Source organism: Danio rerio, chromosome 22 (genome assembly GCF_052040795.2).
Source record: "Danio rerio strain M-AB ecotype USA chromosome 22, GRCz13ab, whole genome shotgun sequence".
Classification (NCBI taxonomy): domain Eukaryota; kingdom Metazoa; phylum Chordata; class Actinopteri; order Cypriniformes; family Danionidae; genus Danio; species Danio rerio.
In genome coordinates, this window is record NC_141042.1 from 42,081,619 (window position 1) to 42,101,587 (window position 19,969).

The following is a 19,969-nucleotide window of genomic DNA, read 5'->3' on the forward strand; positions in this document are numbered from 1 at the left end:
ATGCATTAAACACTACATAACAATAAATCAAACAATATAAAATAAATAATAAATCTCAGCATCTACAGTTGAATTATTCGCCCCCCTGTTTATTATTTTCCCCCAATGTCTGTGTAGCGGAGAGCAGATTTCTCCAGCACATGTCTGATCATAACAGTGTTAATAACTCATCTCTAATAACTGATTTATTTCCTCTTTGTCATGATGACAGTAAATAATATTAGACTAGATATTCTTCAAGACACTTCTATACAGCTTAAAGTGTCATGTAAAGGCTTCACTAGGGTAATTAGGGTAACTAGGCAGGTTAGGGGAATTAGGCAAGTTATTGTATAACGATGGTTTGTTCTGTAGACTATCCAAAACAAATATAGCTTAAAGGGGCGAATATTGGAGAATATTGGTTTATTGGAGTAGTCGGGCAAGCAATGGTCAACACAGGTGCAAACACACGTATGAAGGCAAATCCAGAATCATAATCACTATAACAGGTGAGAGGGCAACAGGAAACAAGAATACAAGGCTAGGGTAAACACACAGAAACGTATTGTAATGTCACTATACAGATGAACAAGACTCAGCCACAGTGAGTGTTTCTGTGTTGTTTGTGTAGTGCAGCAACCAGTCCAGAAGCAGCTTCAGCTGCGGGAGTCTAATCAGTGGAGGCTTGGAGTGTGTGTGTGTGTGTGTGTGGGGCATGACTGAATATGTAGTCCATAACATGGCAGATTTGTAGTCCTATGAGTGTGAATGTTTTCCAGCGACCTCTGGTGGTTAGAGATTGCTGGTGATCATGACACAAAGTAAACAGCCAATGGGGTAAGCAAAGTCTTATTTCAAAGCAAAAACAATATTATGTTGCTTGTTTTGACTCTTAATTAAACAGCCCACAATACACTCCTCTGCTGTCTGTCCTGTACAGTGAACTCGCCTTAACACACTTTGATTTGTGCACATTTTCCAGAATCTGCTTGTCTTGACATCTCCACTCAGCGTCTTTTTCTTTTCTTTCACAACACAGTCATTCCCCACCATTTGATCACACTATTAAAGCTTATTTTATCTATACATTCATTTTAAAACTGACAGCAGCATAATAAACTAAAATAAAATGTGTTAAAGTAGATTTATGCAGTATATCTGCTTTAAACAATAAGCAAAACTCAACAATGAGCATTACTGGTGCCATTACAGACTCATGTCAAGAGCACCGACACAACCCCATACCATTACACACCCTGGCTTTTGCATTTGTTGCTGGAAACAGTCTGGATGATCCTTTTCTTCGTTGGTCCAGAGCACACAGCATCCATTTGCCCCCAAAATACCTGAAATGCTGATTAATCTGTGTCCTCACAGCAAGAAAGTCGCCGGTTCGAGTCCTGGCTGGATCAGTTGGCATTTCTGTTCTCCCCGTGTTCGGTTGGGTGTGCTCCAGGTTCCCCCACAGTTAAAGACATGCGCTATAGGTGAACTGGATCAACAACTTTGTGTGCGTGTGATTGCAAGAGTGTATGGGTGTTTTCCAGTACTGGGTTGCAGCTGGAAGGGCATCCACTGTGTTAAACATATGAGTTGTTGGCGGTTCATTCCGCTGTAGTGACACCTGATAAATAAGGCACTAAGCTGAAGTAATACTAATGAATGTGTTTCAATGGTAGCTCAAGCACATGTTCATTATCAGATAAGTGTATCCTACTCAGTTCTCCTATTCAGTGCGCATCTTGCAGTCTCCATCAAGCATTTTTGAATGCGATATGTGCATTAAAATAGGTGCACGGAAACATATAAGGTGTTTCATTTCTCCAGCAGTCAGTCCACATCACTTTCTAGATGAGCTGTTCAGAGTTTTGTTAACACCAACTCTGTGCTGTGTGTCTGTGACATAGTGCAGTGCGGAGAGTGTGTGAATCCCCTCAGGATGAAGCAGAGACCGCATCAGTGCCGTCAGCCGCCTCTGGAAAACCACTCTGCCATAAAGGCCAGAAATCCTCCGACTGAGGGCTTGCAGACACCCGCACACTCACCCGCACACAAACACAACACCTCCAGCACTGGGCTTCTGGCCTGCCTGCGCTCCCCATGTCAGATCTGAAACATGTTTCTAATCATACAGAATAAGCTTTTCCATGGATGCGGAAAACTTCCTCCAGGGCAACATAGAGAATCGACCTCAGCAACAGATTTAAACCTGGGCTTTTGGTTTTGGATCTGAGCAGTCTTTTCTTGGTCTTTGTACCAATGTGTTTAATTTCAGATCTGTAATGCTCTCTGATCTGAGTGATACGGCTCATATCGTTCGGGACCTCAGGGGTGCTTGCGTTGGCATGCTTCGAGTGTAAGCCCAGCTCAACACCACGGCCAGGATATAATTACACACAGACTGAGGCAACGCTCAACCCACTGCCAACAATGACTGGAATCAAACCTTCTGCTATTTTGAAAGATTACAAACTGCTGGAGAGCGCGTGCTAAACTGAGCGAGAGGAAAACGAGTGTTAGAAATATCTGACATCTTCCACCGATGGCCTGGAAGTGCCATCCATTCAATGTCCAATCAATCTCCAGTGTCCAAGAGTCCTACAGAACGCATTGACACATAAGCACAAAACATTTACATGGAACATGCTGGAGGACTTTCGAGAAAAATGTAGCATGTGGATTTCTTTGACGGCTATTTTCTGCTGTATTTTATTCCTTTAGAGAATCTTACATCATTACAAACGATAATGCATCACAGACTCGTTGTGAAAACGCAGCCCCGCAGTTCTGGAGAGCATGATTTATGTAGCCAGAAATATGGTTGCATTTCGTCTTGTAAACGAACGCTACGTGGTGGTAAGAAGCCACCGACGGCTTCTGTTTCTGTTCACGCTTACCAGCTGACCGCTTACCTTCATGTGGACAGCTGTTATCAGATTGCTCTGTAGTTTGTCAGGTATATACGTGAACTTGAGCTGCAGAGAGGAGTTGACCATGACAGCAGGGTGCAAGCCTGGCAAAAACGGTTCCAGAAAGCAGGTGAAACAAAAAATAAGACAAAAAATAAAATGAACCAGTAAATAACAGGGTGAGAACATGGTAAGGGCTGAAAATGTGGTGATCAGGCTGCTGCAAGGGCTTTTCTTATTCTGGATTGCTTTTGTAAACACTATCGGTTGGGTTTGGAAAGAGGCTGATCGGGTCAATCTGTGCTTTTGAAAACACTATCAGTTGGGTTTGGAAAGAGGCTGATCGGGTCAATCTGTGCTTTTGAAAACACTATCGGTTGGGTTTTGGAAAGAGGGTGACCGGGTCAATCGGTGCTTTTGAAAACACTATCGGTTGGGTTTTGGAAAGAGGGTGACCGGGTCAATCGGTGCTTTTGAAAACACTATCGGTTGGGTTTTGGAAAGAGGGTGACCGGGTCAATCGGTGCTTTTGAAAACACTATCGGTTGGGTTTGGAATGAGGGTGATCGGGTCAATCGGTGCTTTTGAAAACACTATCGGTTGGGTTTGGAAAGAGGGTGACCGGGTCAATCGGTGCTTTTGAAAACACTATCGGTTGGGTTTTGGAAAGAGGGTGACCGGGTCAATCGGTGCTTTTGAAAACACTATCGGTTGGGTTTGGAAAGAGGGTGACCGGGTCAATCGGTGCTTTTGAAAACACTATCGGTTGGGTTTTGGAAAGAGGGTGACCGGGTCAATCGGTGCTTTTGAAAACACTATCGGTTGGATTTGGAAAGAGGGTGACCGGGTCAATCTGTGCTTTTGAAAACACTATCGGTTGGATTTGGAAAGAGGGTGACCGGGTCAATCGGTGCTTTTGAAAACACTATCGGTTGGATTTGGAAAGAGGGTGACCGGGTCAATCGGTGCTTTTGAAAACACTATCGGTTGGATTTGGAAAGAGGGTGACCGGGTCAATCGGTGCTTTTGAAAACACTATCGGTTGGATTTGGAAAGAGGGTGACCGGGTTAATCGGTGCTTTTGAAAACACTATCGGTTGGGTTAAGGCAGGGGTTTCTAAACTTGGTCCTGGAGGGCTGGTGTCTTGCAGATTTTACCTCCAACTTGCTTCAACACACCTGCAAGGATGTTTCTAGAAAGCCTAGTAAGAGCTTGATTAGCAAGCCCAGGTGTGCCTGATTGAGGGTTGGAACTAAACTTTGCAGGGCACCGGCCCCCCAGGACTGAGTTTGGAAATCCAATGCAGGTGAATTGGGTAGACTAAATTGTCTGTAGTGTATGTGTGTGAATGAGAGTATATGGGTGTTTCCCCGTGATGGGTTGCAGCTGGAAGGGCATCCACTGTGTAAAAACATGTGCTCTAAAAGTTAGCGGTTCATTTCTCTGTGGCAACCAGAGTTTACTAAGACACTCTACTGTGGCTTGCAGTGGTGAAGCTGTTGGAGGACGGGGGGGTCCAAGGGTGCAGGGGTCGAACTGAGAATGTGTGAGGTCAAAGGTCGAGCGCGTAGCCACTGTTGCTGGAGGGACACCTGCAGATGAAGGATCCCGTGTGACTTAATGGCTCTCAGAACAAATGCAAAGTGACAGTCTGTGCTAGCGAACTGGCCATTATGAGCTTTGTTTGGTTGCTGCCCTGCAGTCTGAAATGAAGCCGGCTTGAATGAAAGCCACAGATGAAACTTCAGAAAGACACCCCACAGGCATGATATTACCATAAACTGACATATCAAAGCGTCTTTACTCTGACATGCTCAATGCAAATGAAAGCACACTGATTGGCCTCTGAGGTAAAGCAGCTGGACTTTGGCTGTAATTGCAAACAGAGCGTGTGCTGTAGGCTAGATCTACACTAATCCAGATTCATTCCAAAGCAGCGCTTTCGTCTAAAAACACTGCATGTGCACAACATCGTTTTCAAGTCCTTCAGAAAAATATCAACATAGGCTCATCCTAAAAAAAATGTACCCCTCTATACATTTCTGAAGATCGCAAAATATGTATCCAGAGGAACATGTGGCTGCATTTCATCTTTAAAATAAACACTATGTGGCGGTATGACACCGTTCCTTTGCACGCCTACCAGCTGACCGCTTACCTCTGTGGACAGCTTTTCTGCTGTTACCAGTTTGTCCAGTATCTCGTACATTGGAGGATTTTTGATGCAGAGTGAAGTTGATTGCGATGACGGGGTTTGAGTTTGCCGAAGAACTGCTTCAGAAAGCAGGTAATAGAAAAACAGAAGCCAAGAAATTAAATAAACAAGTAAATAACAGTGTGAATGTGACAAAATCTGAAAACGTAGTAAAGATCAGGCTGCCGAGATCCAGGGCTTTTCTTTATTTTTGTTGCTTTTCAGAACAATATCTTTTGGGATTCGGGAAGATGGCACTGGTCAATCGGTGCTATTTAACACACTATTGGTTGGATTTAGGGAAGAAGGAGGATGAGGATTAACAGTTGGTCAGTCAGTCAGTCCACAGCGGCCAGGATTTACACAAGAACAGCAGGCTCGAATGGCACTCTTGAGAGAAATTTGATATGTCAAAAAGTGTATAGAGCTCCTGGACATTTTTGGCACTCTCCAGAAATATATATAGGGGTACGTTTTTTAGAATATGAGTTTCCTCATCTCAGCTCATGCACTTACAGGCACACACGGTCAATTCAGGGAGATATAAAACACACATAAATTATTTAAACGCAAAACCGAGAAAACCGCCATTCACAAGTGCGTATTGAAAGTCAGGAATATATATATGCTGTTTTACCGTGTAGGTCGAACTGTACGGTTTAATTTTATATTGAGAACCGTGGCATCCCTAGTGTGGACATGTTTTGAAAACTGAATGAATTGCATTCCTTGTCAGGTGAAGTTGAACCTCGAACCAGCGACCTTCTTTTTGTGAGACCACAGCACTACCTACTGCGCCACTGCTTCACCCAATTTTTTAAATATCCAATTGTTAATTCAACTTTTATGCTAGAGGGTTGTGTATTGTTTGAAAAAACAGTTTGTAAATAATATATATAAATATGAATGAAGCTATATTATAGGTTTGGTAAAGACCTCCCTTCAGAAACTGATCTAATCAATATTCCTCTCACCTCTACATAACTGCCATTGCTTGTTGTAACCGATTGAAGGTATCGTGCTGCTGTTAACAAGCTCGATCACAGTCAGGAATAAATATATACTGTTTTTAAAGTTCTGGTGGGAGTGCTTACAGGAAAATCAGCCTCAGACCCAATGTTATGTCTACACTCGTGTTCTGTCTGGATTATTTGCGCATCAGTGGCAGTGGTCAAGTGTGGCAGTGGACACTATCCACATCTGTCATTACCACACACGCACACACACACACACACACACACACACACACACACACACACACACACGCACACACACACTTTTAGCTGGTGTCTGGAAAACCTCTTTTTGCCACATCAACAGAGACATGCACTCAAAACATTCGCCTCACCTCTCTGAGCACTGTATTAATCTCTCTCTCTCTCTCTCTCTCTCTCTCTCTCTCTCTCTCTCTCTCTGTCTCTCTCTCTCTCTCTCTCTTTCTCTCTCTCTCTCTCTCTCTCTCTCTCTCTCTCTCTCTCTCTCTGTCTCTCTCTTTATTTTAACTTTGGGAAAGTATTTGTACATCTTTCAGTGAAAAGTTTTCTGTGAGAGTTTCTATTTTTGGTTTAAATGGGTTTAAATGTCAACTCCTGGATTTTGTTTTAGGGCAGGCTAAACTGGCTATTTATCCGAGCAGGAAAAATAAGGTTGAAAGGTTGTCTGTGGAAGATGTGGTGGTAACGTTTGTAAATGTGGCGACCTCACGAGAGCCGATTGACCTTTGTTTTTATAAATGTACAGTAGATTTATTGAGATTGACATCACCCATTCAAAGTGAATGGGAAGCGTTGACGCTGACGCCCTGTGTGAATGAGACGTTAGTCCTTGTGTGCTGTTCAGATTGACTACTCGCTCTTATGTTGGTGTTTTTGTCTCATTGACTTCCATTTTAATCACATTTGTTGATTGCAAAGCCATGGCAGCAGATAATCCTGCATTCTTGATTGTTGCTGGTTTTTCCTGTTGGGAAGAGATTAAATGTGCATTTTGTACAGTTGATCATCATCTGACAGGCCTGTGCAATAAAGTTTTTGGATTTGATATAGAGTTCAGCTTATTATAGAGTTTGTGCGGTAATACACTTGCTCTGTTTACTGTGCTCTGAGATCTGTTTTGATTCTCTCAGATATATCAGGATAAGTGCACAAAGGTCTCTCTCACACGCACGCACCCACACACACTACTCTATAGAGAAGGCGGAAACTAAAGCACTGCAACTGATGGTCAACATTAAATATTGCTGTACGTCTTCCCAACAGCATCAAGCAGGTATGCATGATTATATCCTGACATGCCTTTGCAATCAAGAAATGATATTATAAGGGGAGTTAATTGGGCAAAAACAGCCCCAAACATAATGAAAGCGTAGTAAATTCGCCCAGAGTGTATTGTTGATTTTTTTAAATTATTATTTAAAGCATTTCCCCAAAATGTGTATCAAAATAAGATCCAAAAATCACTCCATTTGCTGAAACATCAAGAAAGTTGTGGCCAAATTAAGACTTAAGATCAGCCCAGAGTGGATGAAAACGACCCGACAGCACACAGACGGTTTTGAGCAATGCAGCCCTGAGATGTTTCCTCAGTGGTTCACCTCAGGTCATGTCGGGTGAAGTTACACAAATAAGCTGTGATGTAAAGCAGCGGTCTGACAGAAGCACCTTCACTTCATCTCTGTTTCAGATCCGCTTCCCCCAGAGACCCCACAGAACGCCAGGACGGCCAACCAGACGCTCCACCCTGACGGCACAGTGAGTGTTCTGGTCCTGTGGGAGACCCCCCGCGAGAGCGACCTGGTGGTTCACCATCACAAGGTGACCTGGAGCCCTCGAGGAACACCCTCCAGCAGCCAGAGCCGGGCGGGAAGGGTCACGGACGGGGTAAGATCCTGCAAAATACTGCACATACTTTTACAGCTCTGCTAAACTGCGAGCCTGTAGGGGGCTGCGCTCAGTGTTTATCTATGTGGAAAGTTCATCTCAGAAGAATGAATGCGAAAATTAAGCCAGACCGAGGCTTGCGGATGGTGGCCAAAATCTGGTTGAGGCTGTCGAGGTTAGAGAACGGTTTTTACCTTTCTCTCATAAAGCTGAACCTGAACCCGTAGAGAGGGGAGAAATTTCCCCGAGTTGTTTTTCTTGGGTTTGTCGGAGCTGGAATGTCAGACCCAGGAAGTGCTAAATCTGCAGCTGAGTTGAACATCTGAGCGTGTGTTTTGACTGGTCAGCCTTGGCCAGGTGTTGGACTCGTGTGCTCCACCTGTGAAACAGTAAAACGCTCCAGCCTGTACAAAGTGGCTTTCCCACCACAACAAGCGCAAAATAAAGGCGCAGCTGGCCGAGTGATCCGCATGTTTTATTGTCGTCTGTGCTCTTCTGAAAGCCGCAGCTCTCAAATGGTTTTGATTAGGTAATTTGTTTTTACAATGCAATAACCTCCGGGTCTGAGAAAGCAATCTATTTTATTGAACAGTAGCCTATGAAGGCCTATTTGGGCTGACAGATTTTTGTTCGCAGAACGGATCACTGCGAGCGATTAAGAGTTATTGAGAGTAATAGAAAATGTCAGATCATTTTCAAAACCGCCTGGAATTAAGAATTCCTGCAATCCAAAAAACACAACTTAGCTGAAACTAAATGCACGGCGGCCCTCTCTGTGTGCTGTTGTGCAGTTTAGGACTGACAAAAGTGTGGCTGGTTTAAGACAGAAACACTATTTGTCTACTAGTTGTGCAGAAACTGTTCAGTGTGAAAGGCTACAGTAAAATAGGACGAGTACACACGTGAATTTGAGCATGCAAGATTTACATATATATTATTAGACGAATATGGGGCGATGCAGTGGTGCAGTTGGTAGTGCTGTCACCTTACAGCACGAAGATCGCTGGTTTGAACCTCAGCTGGGTCAGTTGGTGTTTCTGTGTGGAGTTTGCATGTTCTCCCTGTGTTGGCGTGGGTTTCCTCCGGGTGCTCCGGTTTACAGTCTAAACACATGCGCTATAGGGGAACTGAGTAGGCTAAATTGTCCGTAGTCTATGAGTGTGAATGAGTGTGTGTGGGTGTTTCCCAGAGATGGGTTGCAGCTGGAAGTGCATCCATTGCGTAAAACATATGCTGGATAAGTTGGCAGGTCATTCCACTGTGGCGCCCCCTGATTAATAAAGGGACTAAGCTGACAAGAAAATGAATGTCTATGAAAATGAACAATGAATAATGAAAAAAATGAAAAATCTCCTCATGTTCCGGTGGGTTTGCTCTGGGTGCTCCAGTTTCCACTACAGTCCAAACACATGCCTTAAAAGTGAATTAAATGAACTATCGTGAAGATTGAGAGACTGTATGGGTGTTTCCCAGTTCTTTGCAACTGGAAGGCCTTCCATTGTGTATTTTATGTGTAAAACATATGCCAGAGTAGTTGGTGGTTCATTCAGCCGTGGCAACCCCTGATAAATCAGAGATTTAATGAATGAATCAATGAATAATCACTGATATGTTCCTGTAAATATCATTAATGTGAAAAGGAACAAATGTTTCTGGTGACATCAGGGCCGGAGCAAGCTGAACTGCCGCTCTAGGCAGAGGACGATCACGCCGCCCTCAACCCCAGTGTGAAAACGAAAGTGACTGGTTATGAAAATGAAGTGAGGTGTCGCTGACCTCTTTTCCAGCGCCCTATGCGCGGATATAACTGAGGACACGCGGGTGCTGATGCAGGTGTCGCTGACGCCGCTTTCTCTATTCTGTCGTCTATGCGCGAATATATTTGAGGACGCGGGTGGTGAGGGGGGTGTCGCGGACATAACTGAGGACGCGGGTGGTGAGGGAGGTGTCGCGGACATAACTGAGGACGCGGGTGGTGAGGGGGGTGTCGCGGACATAACTGAGGACGCGGGTGGTGAGGGAGGTGTCGCGGACATAACTGAGGACGCGGGTGGTGAGGGAGGTGTCGCGGATGCCGCCCTCTCTATACTGCCGCCCTAGGCGGCTGCCTAGGTCGCCTCTATGGACATGCCGGCCCTGGGTGACATACTGCCCCCTAGTGTTTAGTTTTAGTTGTGGTCAAATGTATGTTTCTGTCGTGGTAAGCAGTTTCACAATAATATGGTCTGGAGCATGTTTGTCTAATAAGCCAGTGTTGCTAAATTAAAGTGTAAAAAGGGTCTGAAATGTAATGAGCGAGTCCACTTTTTATCAGTTCGTGAAGTTTCTTTATAAACAAATTTCGAGAGGAGCCTGTGCTTATGATTGTTCTCAGCTGTTCCCGCAGATGATTCCTGACTCACTATAAATAACCAGATCTCAATATGTTCCTCTTGAAGAACCCATCAACTCCCCCCCAGAAGTGGTGTCAGATCAGAAGTGTCTCTATGAAAGGTGAAGGCTTCTAGATTTTGCTGATTTGAGCTCAATAAATCTGATCATGTCTTGATGTTGACTGATTTGATGAGGACAGTGCGCTCTGACTCTGCTCAGACTAAAGTGTCATCACTGAACAGAAATAATGTCCAGTATAGAATATAAAGTCCTGCTGCAGTGGAGACAGAATGAAGATTGTGTCTGACTCCATCATGAGCTTGGAGGACTGCATCCATACATCTCTGACATGACTCAAATCACTCATGACAAGACTTTGACCAAGTAATGTATATGTCTGAAGGAGAAGCAAGAGATACACGTGTAAAGTGCTAAGCGTTGTCTACACAGAGACGTGTGTGATGAAAGGTTAGCGGGCTGAGCACTGAACCCTGAGGCACTCCAGCTGTTAGTTGATGTTGCTTTCTGATAACTCCATGAAAGCTTGAAGGGAAATAAACTTTAAAGAAAAGTATTGTAGACAAGAGGATTAATGTTGATTAATTGAGCGTCATCTCATAGGATAGGTGATCTGGAGGGGATTATCAGTTGTAATGGCAAAGTGTCTGTGGTTGCCATTCAATAGGTTGTTCTGTGAAGGAAGCTGAAGACTGACAAATGGAGCTTTCATAATATCAGCCCATGTTGTCTACTGAAATACAGGTGTAATGCATGTTATGGTCCATTCTCTCAGGACTCGGTGAGGTTGCTAGCATTAATGTTCTATAACAGTTCCTGCAATCTATCAGCTGTTGTCGAGCTTGCAGTTAGCAGCAGTTTGTCTTAAATGAAAGACCCATGTGAAATGACTTGTATTTCTGCCTATAATTTATCTTATATGTTTTTTGATCTCAGCTGACTGACCTGATGCAACATAACCATGTGTTTAGCTGATAAATGGAGTGTACGCTTGGCTAAAGAGATGGGTTCGTAGTCTAGACGTAATCTGCAAGTGTGTCTGAATCCCGAACAATGCTGGGAAAGCTCCTCTGGAGTTTCAGTGCCAAATAGGAAAAGGATCAGCCTCCTGCAGAGGATTTTGATATTTGTGGTGTTATAAGATGGCCGGGATGAACAAGATGGACTATAGTGTGATTTGAGCCTGCTTGTGTTCACAGAACACCCGTCCAGGACTGCATTAAAATGATCAGGTGCTGAGGTCATCATAGATCATTTCAGCTTTTGAAAAATGATCATTCTGATGCTGAGAAATAATACTAAAATCCTCAACTTTAAAACACAACTGTGACCCATTTCTCATGAGGTAAGCATCAGTACAGGGAAAACCCGGCTCCATATGTCCTGAAGACCAGAAGAAAAGCAGAGGAGCCAACACTGAGAGACGGCACTCAATATTTTAATAAGTGATTTATTTACATTTGTAAATTGACAATGGTAAACAGGGTTTATATAATGAAAATGTGAGCAAACACTCCAGAATATCTAACAGAATATCTGGTAATCAAACATTTAAGAATGAACAACATTTCTGCAGCATTTATTAATCGCATTTAATGTTCATTTCAATGTTTTCTAATGCATTACCAAAATTAGGCACAGTAGGTAGTGCTGTCACCTAACAGCAAGAAGGTCGCTGGTTGGAGCCTCGGCTGGCTCAGTTGGTGTTTCTGTGTGGAGTTTGCATGTTCTCCCTGTGTTGGCGTGGGTTTCCTCCGGGTGCTCCGGTTTCCCCCACAGTCCAAACACATGCGCTATAGGGGAACTGGGTAGGCTAATTGTCCACAGTGTATGAGTGTGAATGAGTGTGTGTGGGTGTTTCCCAGAGATTGGTTGCAGCTGGAACGGCATCCGCTGCCTAAAACATGTGCTGGATAAGTTGATGGTTCATTCTGCTGTGGTGACCCCAGATTAATAAAGGGACTAAGCTGAAAAGAAAATGACTCTGTCTTAACTCAATTTCTCTTTAGTTTGATTGACTTTAATTCGATTAAATGAATCAAAAATCTTTGTTTACATGGTAGACTGAATCAGAATATTGTCTTGATCATATTAAAATCAGATTTTTGCTGTCTATGTAAATGTACTTATTGAAGTGCAGTACAGACATGTAAACGCAGCAATCAAACTATTATCATCATCTCAATGGAAATTCACAGCATTTTGCGACAGGATAGTCTATACCAGGGGTCACCAATCTCGTAAAGTGTAGAATCTATATTTTATGCACATATCTGCATCACTTTGGTTTTATTTTACTGTACAAATGTTATTCACACTTAAATACACAGTAATTTGGATCCCCGAGCTGGGTATTGAGCATTGGTTCATTTTCATATTTCTCATATGACACATGTACAAGTTCAATTCAATTCAATTCAATCCAGCTTTATTTGTATAGCGCTTTTACAATGTAGATTGTGTCAAAGCAGCTTCACATAAATGGTCATAGTAACTGGAACAGTGTGGTTCAGGTTTTAGTGTTTAAGTTCAGTTCAGTTCAGTTTAGCTCTGTTCAGTGTGATTTAATCATTACTGAGAGTTCAAACACTGAAGAGCAAATTCATCGATGCGTAGCTCTACCAATCCTGAACCATGCGAGGCAGTGGCGACAGCGGAGAGGGAAAAAAAACTTCACCTGATGGGAGTGAAGAAAAAAAACCTTGAGAGAACCAGACTCAGTTGGGCACGACCAAGTTATAGCTCAAATGAAAGCTCTTGCCGGTGCTCATACGGTTCTAGCGTTCTTCTTACTGAATTATATTCACATATCAAACAGTTGCTGAATGAATCTCGGTGTTTTCATGGCGCAGAAGTAAAAACAATACATTTATGATCAATAAGCAGCCCCAGATAGCACAGACAGCTCATCTCTTACCTTATGCTGTGCGCTTCAGGGTCATTCTCCTCTGTTTTTGAGCTGATGTGCATAAGTAATGCTTTTATATGTCTGATGTGCTCCAAACACACTGAATTATGTTTGATCAAACAAAAGAATAGTGAAATATGAACACAATGATCGCTCCCTGTGTCTTGTACAGCACCTCTCATCAGCTGGAGTACAATAATATCTGCATAGATTATGGTGGAGACATTTCTCTTTTGTCCTATGATTACAGACATGTGCAGGAACCAGCAACATTAATTACAGCACGCTAGACCACACACAACCTGAAAGATACACTTTCAAATACAAAAAAAAAAATACAAAAGCGCCTCTTTTTTTAGGCGTTTATTATAACACGTACAACATATCCAGATATTTTAAACACTTTCAATAGTGTTTTATGAAAACTCAAAGGCTTTTCTTTACAATGAGACCAAATCTTTGCATTTACATCTCTGCATGTGGATTTGGGAAGCTTTTAAATTTGGGTTGGCAAAATCCAGACGGAAATCCCAAAATACCAGCAGAGTTACTGCATAGTGCAAAACATGAAGATTAGGGATGCGCTGGTCTGAAAATAGCAGCAAATCGTGCCAAACACATCCTGCACCTTGTTGCGCCGGGTGTATGATGAGCCTCTATATTTGCTTTTGTTTTCTATTGCATAACTTCTATTTCTCCATGATTTAGATTCTTATTGTTAGCATTATTTTTATTATTGTTGTTATTTTAAAGGTCACGAGTGGTTGCGTAATATTTCTCTGCATATCACACTGTGCATGCCTCTGTGGATGTTTTGAAGTTGAATATGGATGATGAGTGACTTTTCCATTTTGGCTGAACTAGCCCTTCAATTGCCTGGATTCCTATTGAAGTAGCAGGATTTCCCCCACAAGTGTAAATATCCTCTTCACAATAGCAGTACTGATACCTTGTGTTTGTGTCCTCAGGATGTAACACAGATGGAGCTTCAGGGTCTCCAGCCCAACACCCCCTACACCGCTCAGATTCAGGCCATCTCTTACTGGGGTCAGAATCGGCTGAAGAGCAGCCGAGCTCACGTCTCCTTCACCACCACCAGCCAAAACTCTGCAAGTGAGCTCCGCTTTCACTTCTACAGGTTTAGCAGAATGATTTACATGTGCATTTGGAAAGTTCCAACTATGAAAACTTATTCCGTCAGTTTTTGCTAAGTATGAATTGAAAAGGGTGTAAATGAAGGGGTGTCAGGAATAAAATATTTGCTCTCTTTAAAAGGTCTGACTCGGGCCTCCTCCTCGTAGCATGAATCAGTGGTGCCGCTGATAACTGCAGCACAGCAGAGCCATGCAAAACACACAAAACCTCCTTTGGCGCTGAGAGTGTTTAGTCAGAAATGTTGTCCTCTTACAGTGATTTTGGCACGTGAGATGGTGAGGTTAACCTTGTGGCAGCACATGTATCAGCATGCAGAGCTCATCTGAGTCAGGGTTTGACCTGCTTTAGTCTCCTCTACAGGACTGCTGTTAACCCGGGTCAAGTTCTTCACCTCTAGAAAGACCCTCTCTGCTGTCTACTTGTCATTTCTGACTATTACATGGGGTTATAAATCAGCGATTTTTCAAACAGATGCCAGAAACAGAGTGAAGAGATGTGTGAGATTGGAAAGCTCTGTGCTGGCTCTGTTCAGTTGTTTATCTGGGGCACGAATGGCACGCTGGGATCTTTTTTAGTTTTGCTTTCCAACAGTTTTTCCACTTTCTTACCCATTTCATGTCTTCAGTATTTCCCCCTCTGGTTTTATCAGGCCTCTGTTATTTCTCTTGAGGTCTCTGAAACACCACATCAGTTATAAACTATCTCGATATTCCCGTACAGTAATGTATTGCAGACATCCTAATGCCGGACCCAAGATTTCATTAGTCACACTTGATGAACGAGGAAGGATTGTCAATGAAACAGAAATGAATATAATTCAAAACATCACTGTTTGTCATTTACTGTAGGAGTTCTTATCTCATTCAGTGCAATCTAAGGTTGTGATATCTTTATGTGCTGATGTCAATTAAACACACAGCATATCTTCATCTAGATATTTGTTTCCTCTAAGCAGATGCGCTGTTCAACAAATAACTTTGCTTCCTCCATTCCCTCAAGAATAAGATCCTGAGAGATTTCTCAGATATTTCATCACAGTCTCGCACTTTGCTTGTGTTTGCCAAGATCAGAAGTTAAAGCCTTTAATATGAACTCAAGCATTTCTCATAGTCGTCCTCCAAGATCAAATTACCTGGGCAATGCTGTCCTCGTTGATTTTATAGTTCTGTACTCTGCGCAGCAATTGTCTTTTGTCCATTTATTAAATGAGAAACATCTGTGGCTCGAATGAAACTTGATTATTAGCCCCCTGTTACATATTCTGAGCTCTGAAGTGAAACGACACATCGATTCACTGATGCATTGGCTGGCAGCTATATAGCTCTCTGCTACTCTCACATGGTCGCCTACTGAAGCTAAGCAGGGCTGAGCCTGGTCTGTACCTAGATGGGAGACCACACGGGAAAGCTAGGATGCTGCTGGAAATGGTGTTAGTGAGGCCAGCAGGGGGCGCCCAACCTGTGGTCTGTGTGGCTTCTAATGCCTCAGTATAGTGACGGGGACTCTATACTGCTCAGTGAGCGCCGTCTTTCAGATGAGACGTTAAACTGAGCTCCTGACTCTCTGTGGTTGTTAAAAATCCCAGGATGTCCTTGGTAAAAGTGTAGGGGTTTAACCCCGGCATCCTGGCCAAATCTGCCCACTGATCCACAATCTGTCCATCATGGCCTCCTAATCCTCCCCATATCATAACTGGCTTCATCACTCTGTCTCCTCTCCACCAATCAGCTGCTGTGTGGTGTGTGTTCTGCCGTCACCTCATCCAGGTGGATGCTGCACACTGGTGGTGGATGAGGAGATCCCCCCATTGTGTAAAGCGCTTTAACTGCCCAGAAAAGCACTTTATAAATGTAAGGAATTATTATTATTATATATTTAATAAAAGTGATGTTTATGCAAATTCACATGACATTCCCCTCAGCAAAGTGGATGAAATGTTTGCGTTTGAGTTGGAAGTCACATGTCATCTTTTTTCGAACATCATGTTTCGTGCAGTGCTGTTACATTATGCATTTGGCCGATGATGTTTTTCAAGCATCATTCATCTTTTTGTTGTTTTCGGCACAGTTTTAATAGCATGTCGCTGATTAGCAAAGACAATAGCTGACAGGTTGGACATTTCTAATTAGAAAGAGTCACCTTATGTATAAGCTTTTGACAGGTGTGACAAATCCTGTAAACGAAGAACGCTCTCTAAAATGGAAATGTTGTTTTGGAAACATTTATTTTCATAAATAAACAAAATGCAATGAATGAAGAAAAGAGAAATCAAAATCAAAATTGAGTCAAACTGACGAGGAAAATAAACGAAGAATCCATAATGGTCACATCTGGTGTAGATTAAATTAACCGATGTGGAACTAGTTTAGCTTTTAGCATTTCTAAAGCAACCTAAATACATGTACAGTAGGTGAAAACAGGTCAAAATTGCTTTACTGAAACAGCTGCAGCTCACCGACATGTAACCGAAAGATTTGGTCAGCTGAGAAAGTGGTTTAAGAAAAGTTGTATTCTTTCAAATAACAAATATTTGGCAAATAAATCTGCTCTCTCATTCTAGCGTCCTCCAATGGAGAGTTCTCCAATGAGCTCCCCGTTTCCCACTCGTCTCCCAGTGTCCTGAGGCTGGAAGCGGCCGCACCTCATTATCACGACAACCAGCTGCAGGTCAAGGTCTTCTGGAAGAGCCGAGTCCAAGGCAAGTGAAGCCGCTTTCTTCAGCATCGTACAGCGCATGAGGCAAAGTGGTATTACTGAGGTCATCTGAAGTTTGCATCTCAGTGAAAATTGTCTCCCGACAAAAAACACACACATGACTTCACACCGGTCACGCAAAGCGAATCTGTTTGTTGACGATCCATCGGATCCATGTGTGTGTCCTCAAACAAGGCACTGCCAGAGCAACAGCATGACTAATGATTTATGGAAGAACGTTACCAAAGATAAATATTATCAATCCCGCATGAGCAGGCAATCTCGCAGGGATGCCCTCTCTAGACTCTCTCCAACAGATTATTCACAATCTGCTTAGGTACTGTGTTCCAGAAATGCACATTTGGCGGCCTTCAAAGGGAAGATTCCAGCGAAACCGCAAGCGCCCATAAATGCAGGGTGTTGATTTACTGTTATCTCCTGGAAAGAAAGGCACGAGGAGTGATTTAATAATGCCGGTACGAGCGTGAAATCAAAAACAGATGATGGGGGATGGCGACCTGACGCGGCTTCGAAAAAAGATGTCATGTTGCTTGTGTACAGAACAGAAATCTGGCAGCAGAATTAAAATATGGGCGTAATGCCTCCGCGGACACAGCAATGAGGATGGGAGAAGGTGTAACCTGCAACATCGTGTCTTGTGTTTGCTTGCAGAAAGCCAGAAGGACTCCAGTTCATATATTCTGAGATGGTATCCTGAGGTTTGTTCCCATAATGTGACGAAAGATGAGAAAACGGCGACAGTTCAGGTGTGTCTTCTTGATTTTAGGAGTTTTTAACAGGGGCCACTGTCTTAAAATTATACATATATATAGCTGAAGGCAGAAGTATTCGCCCCCCCTGTTTATTTTTTTCCCTGTTTTCTGTGTATTAGAGAGCAGATTTCTCCAGCACATGTCTAATCATAACAGTGTTAATAACTCATCTCTAATTACTGATTTATTTCCTCTTTGTCATGATGACAGTAAATAATATTAGACTAGATATTCTTCAAGACACTTCTATACAGCTTAAAGTGACATGTAAAGGCTTCACTAGGGTAATTAGGGTAACTAGGCAGGTTAGGGTAATTAGGCAAGTTATTGTATAACGATGGTTTGTTCTGTAGACTATCCAAAACAAATATAGCTTAAAGGGGCGAATAATATTGAGCTTAAAATGCTGTTTAAACTATTAATTATACTGCAAATTATCCTGCTTTTATTCTAGCCGAAATATAAAAATATATAATAATATACACATATTCATGTTCATATATTATTTATGTAAAATGTGGAAACATGCTACCCAGGCTCACTATGGACACGTACGCAGGTCTACATTTCTGGGTACATCGACTTACGTAAGTGGAGGTACATCAGGTTTTGTTTTTGGAGATCCACTAGAGGCCGCTGTGTTTGCTCTTTAATGATCTTAAATTTCTCTCTCGCATCCCCTTCTCACATAAATCCACAAGAGGGCGCAATATACACTTCAGTCGATCAGGGGTGTGTTTCCCAAAACTATCGTTAGCCAACTAATGCTGTGTTCACACCAGATGCAACAGGGGCGACAAGCGCGAGTGATTTACATGTTAAGTCAATGCAAACGCGCGAATAGACATCCTGCGGTGCGATACGTGTGAATGGCGTGACACGAATGGCGCAATACACGTAAATGGCATGGCGCGAATTGTGCGAATGGCACAATAGTTGAGCGTTTTGCACGTTTGAGGCGCTTAACGCGCATTTCGCCACATTAACCAATCAGGAGCTTGCTCTTGTGGGGGCGTGATTGTGACGCTGAAAGCCTCCGTCATCCGGGTTGAGTTTCTGGAGGAGTTTATGAGCTCATAGAGCTGGATGCACCACTGAAAGGATCTAGTGGACTCAGACACGGCCCTAAACGTGTCTATGCTGTTTTTCATGAAGCACATAAACACTGTTATTTTCTCCATGTTAGAAATTGAGCCATAAAGCTAGAGTCACCGGGGCAGACAGAAGCCCCGCCCATCACGCGAATCCACGTCTGTTCTGAAGCAAATTTGACATGCGAATGAAGCGGATTTGACGCACAAATGAAGCGAGTAAACTCAAATGTTTACAAGGCTATTTACACGAGAATAGCCGCGTGTTAGATTTATCCGCGAGTTCTGCGTTTGGTGTGAACACAGCTTAAGGTTGCAAGTTCCTTGTTACAAACGTAGTTTGTTGATTTGCAAAAATAAATCATCATTGAAAACTAAAATCACTTTTTTTTTTAAAGTATGCCAGAAAATAATTCTGATTCTCATTCATTCATTTTCCTGTCGGCTTAGTCCCTTTATTAATCCGGGGTCGCCACAGTGGAATGAACCGCCAACTTATCCAACAAGTTTTTACGCAACAGATGCCCTTCCAGCCGCAACCCATCTCTGGGAAACACCCACACACACACACTCATACACTACGGACAATTTAGCCTACCCAATTCACCTGTGCCACATGTGTTTGGACTGTGGGGGAAACCGGAGCACCCGGAGGAAACCCACGCTAATGCAGGGAGAACATGCAAACTCCACACAGAAATGCCAACTGAGCTGAGGTTCAAACCAGCGACCTTCTTGCTGTGAGGCGACAGCACTACCTACTGCACCACTGCCTCACCATTTCTGATTCTCATTTAATGTTTTCTTTTTATATATATATACATATATAATAAACCAAAATTGAGTGTAGTAGTGCAACAGGATGTTTGTTTAATTTTATTTTGTAAAGCAACAATGCTGTGTGTGCATTAAAAGCCATAATTACTTCACCGGTCATTATTGACAACAGTACAAACCCGCTCGACCGTTGGGCAGAGGGGCAGTCAAAGGGT

The 19,969-nt window shown here is 42.9% G+C and overlaps 1 protein-coding gene across 9 annotated transcripts in view; it reads left to right on the forward strand.

The window, feature by feature from the left end:
- Window positions 1-19,969, forward strand: part of anos1b (anosmin 1b) — a 347,052-nt gene that overhangs the window by 318,376 nt on the left and 8,707 nt on the right. For all 9 annotated transcript variants that reach the window (XR_015521059.1, XR_015521063.1, XR_015521064.1 and 6 more), the window contains 4 exon segments: window positions 7,769-7,965; window positions 14,233-14,377; window positions 16,980-17,117; window positions 17,786-17,880. Coding sequence is in view for 3 of the 9 variants with exons in the window: in XM_087302368.1 (XP_087158494.1) it covers window positions 7,769-7,965; window positions 14,233-14,377; window positions 16,980-17,117; window positions 17,786-17,880 (575 nt within the window). In the remaining 6 variants the exon portion in view is untranslated.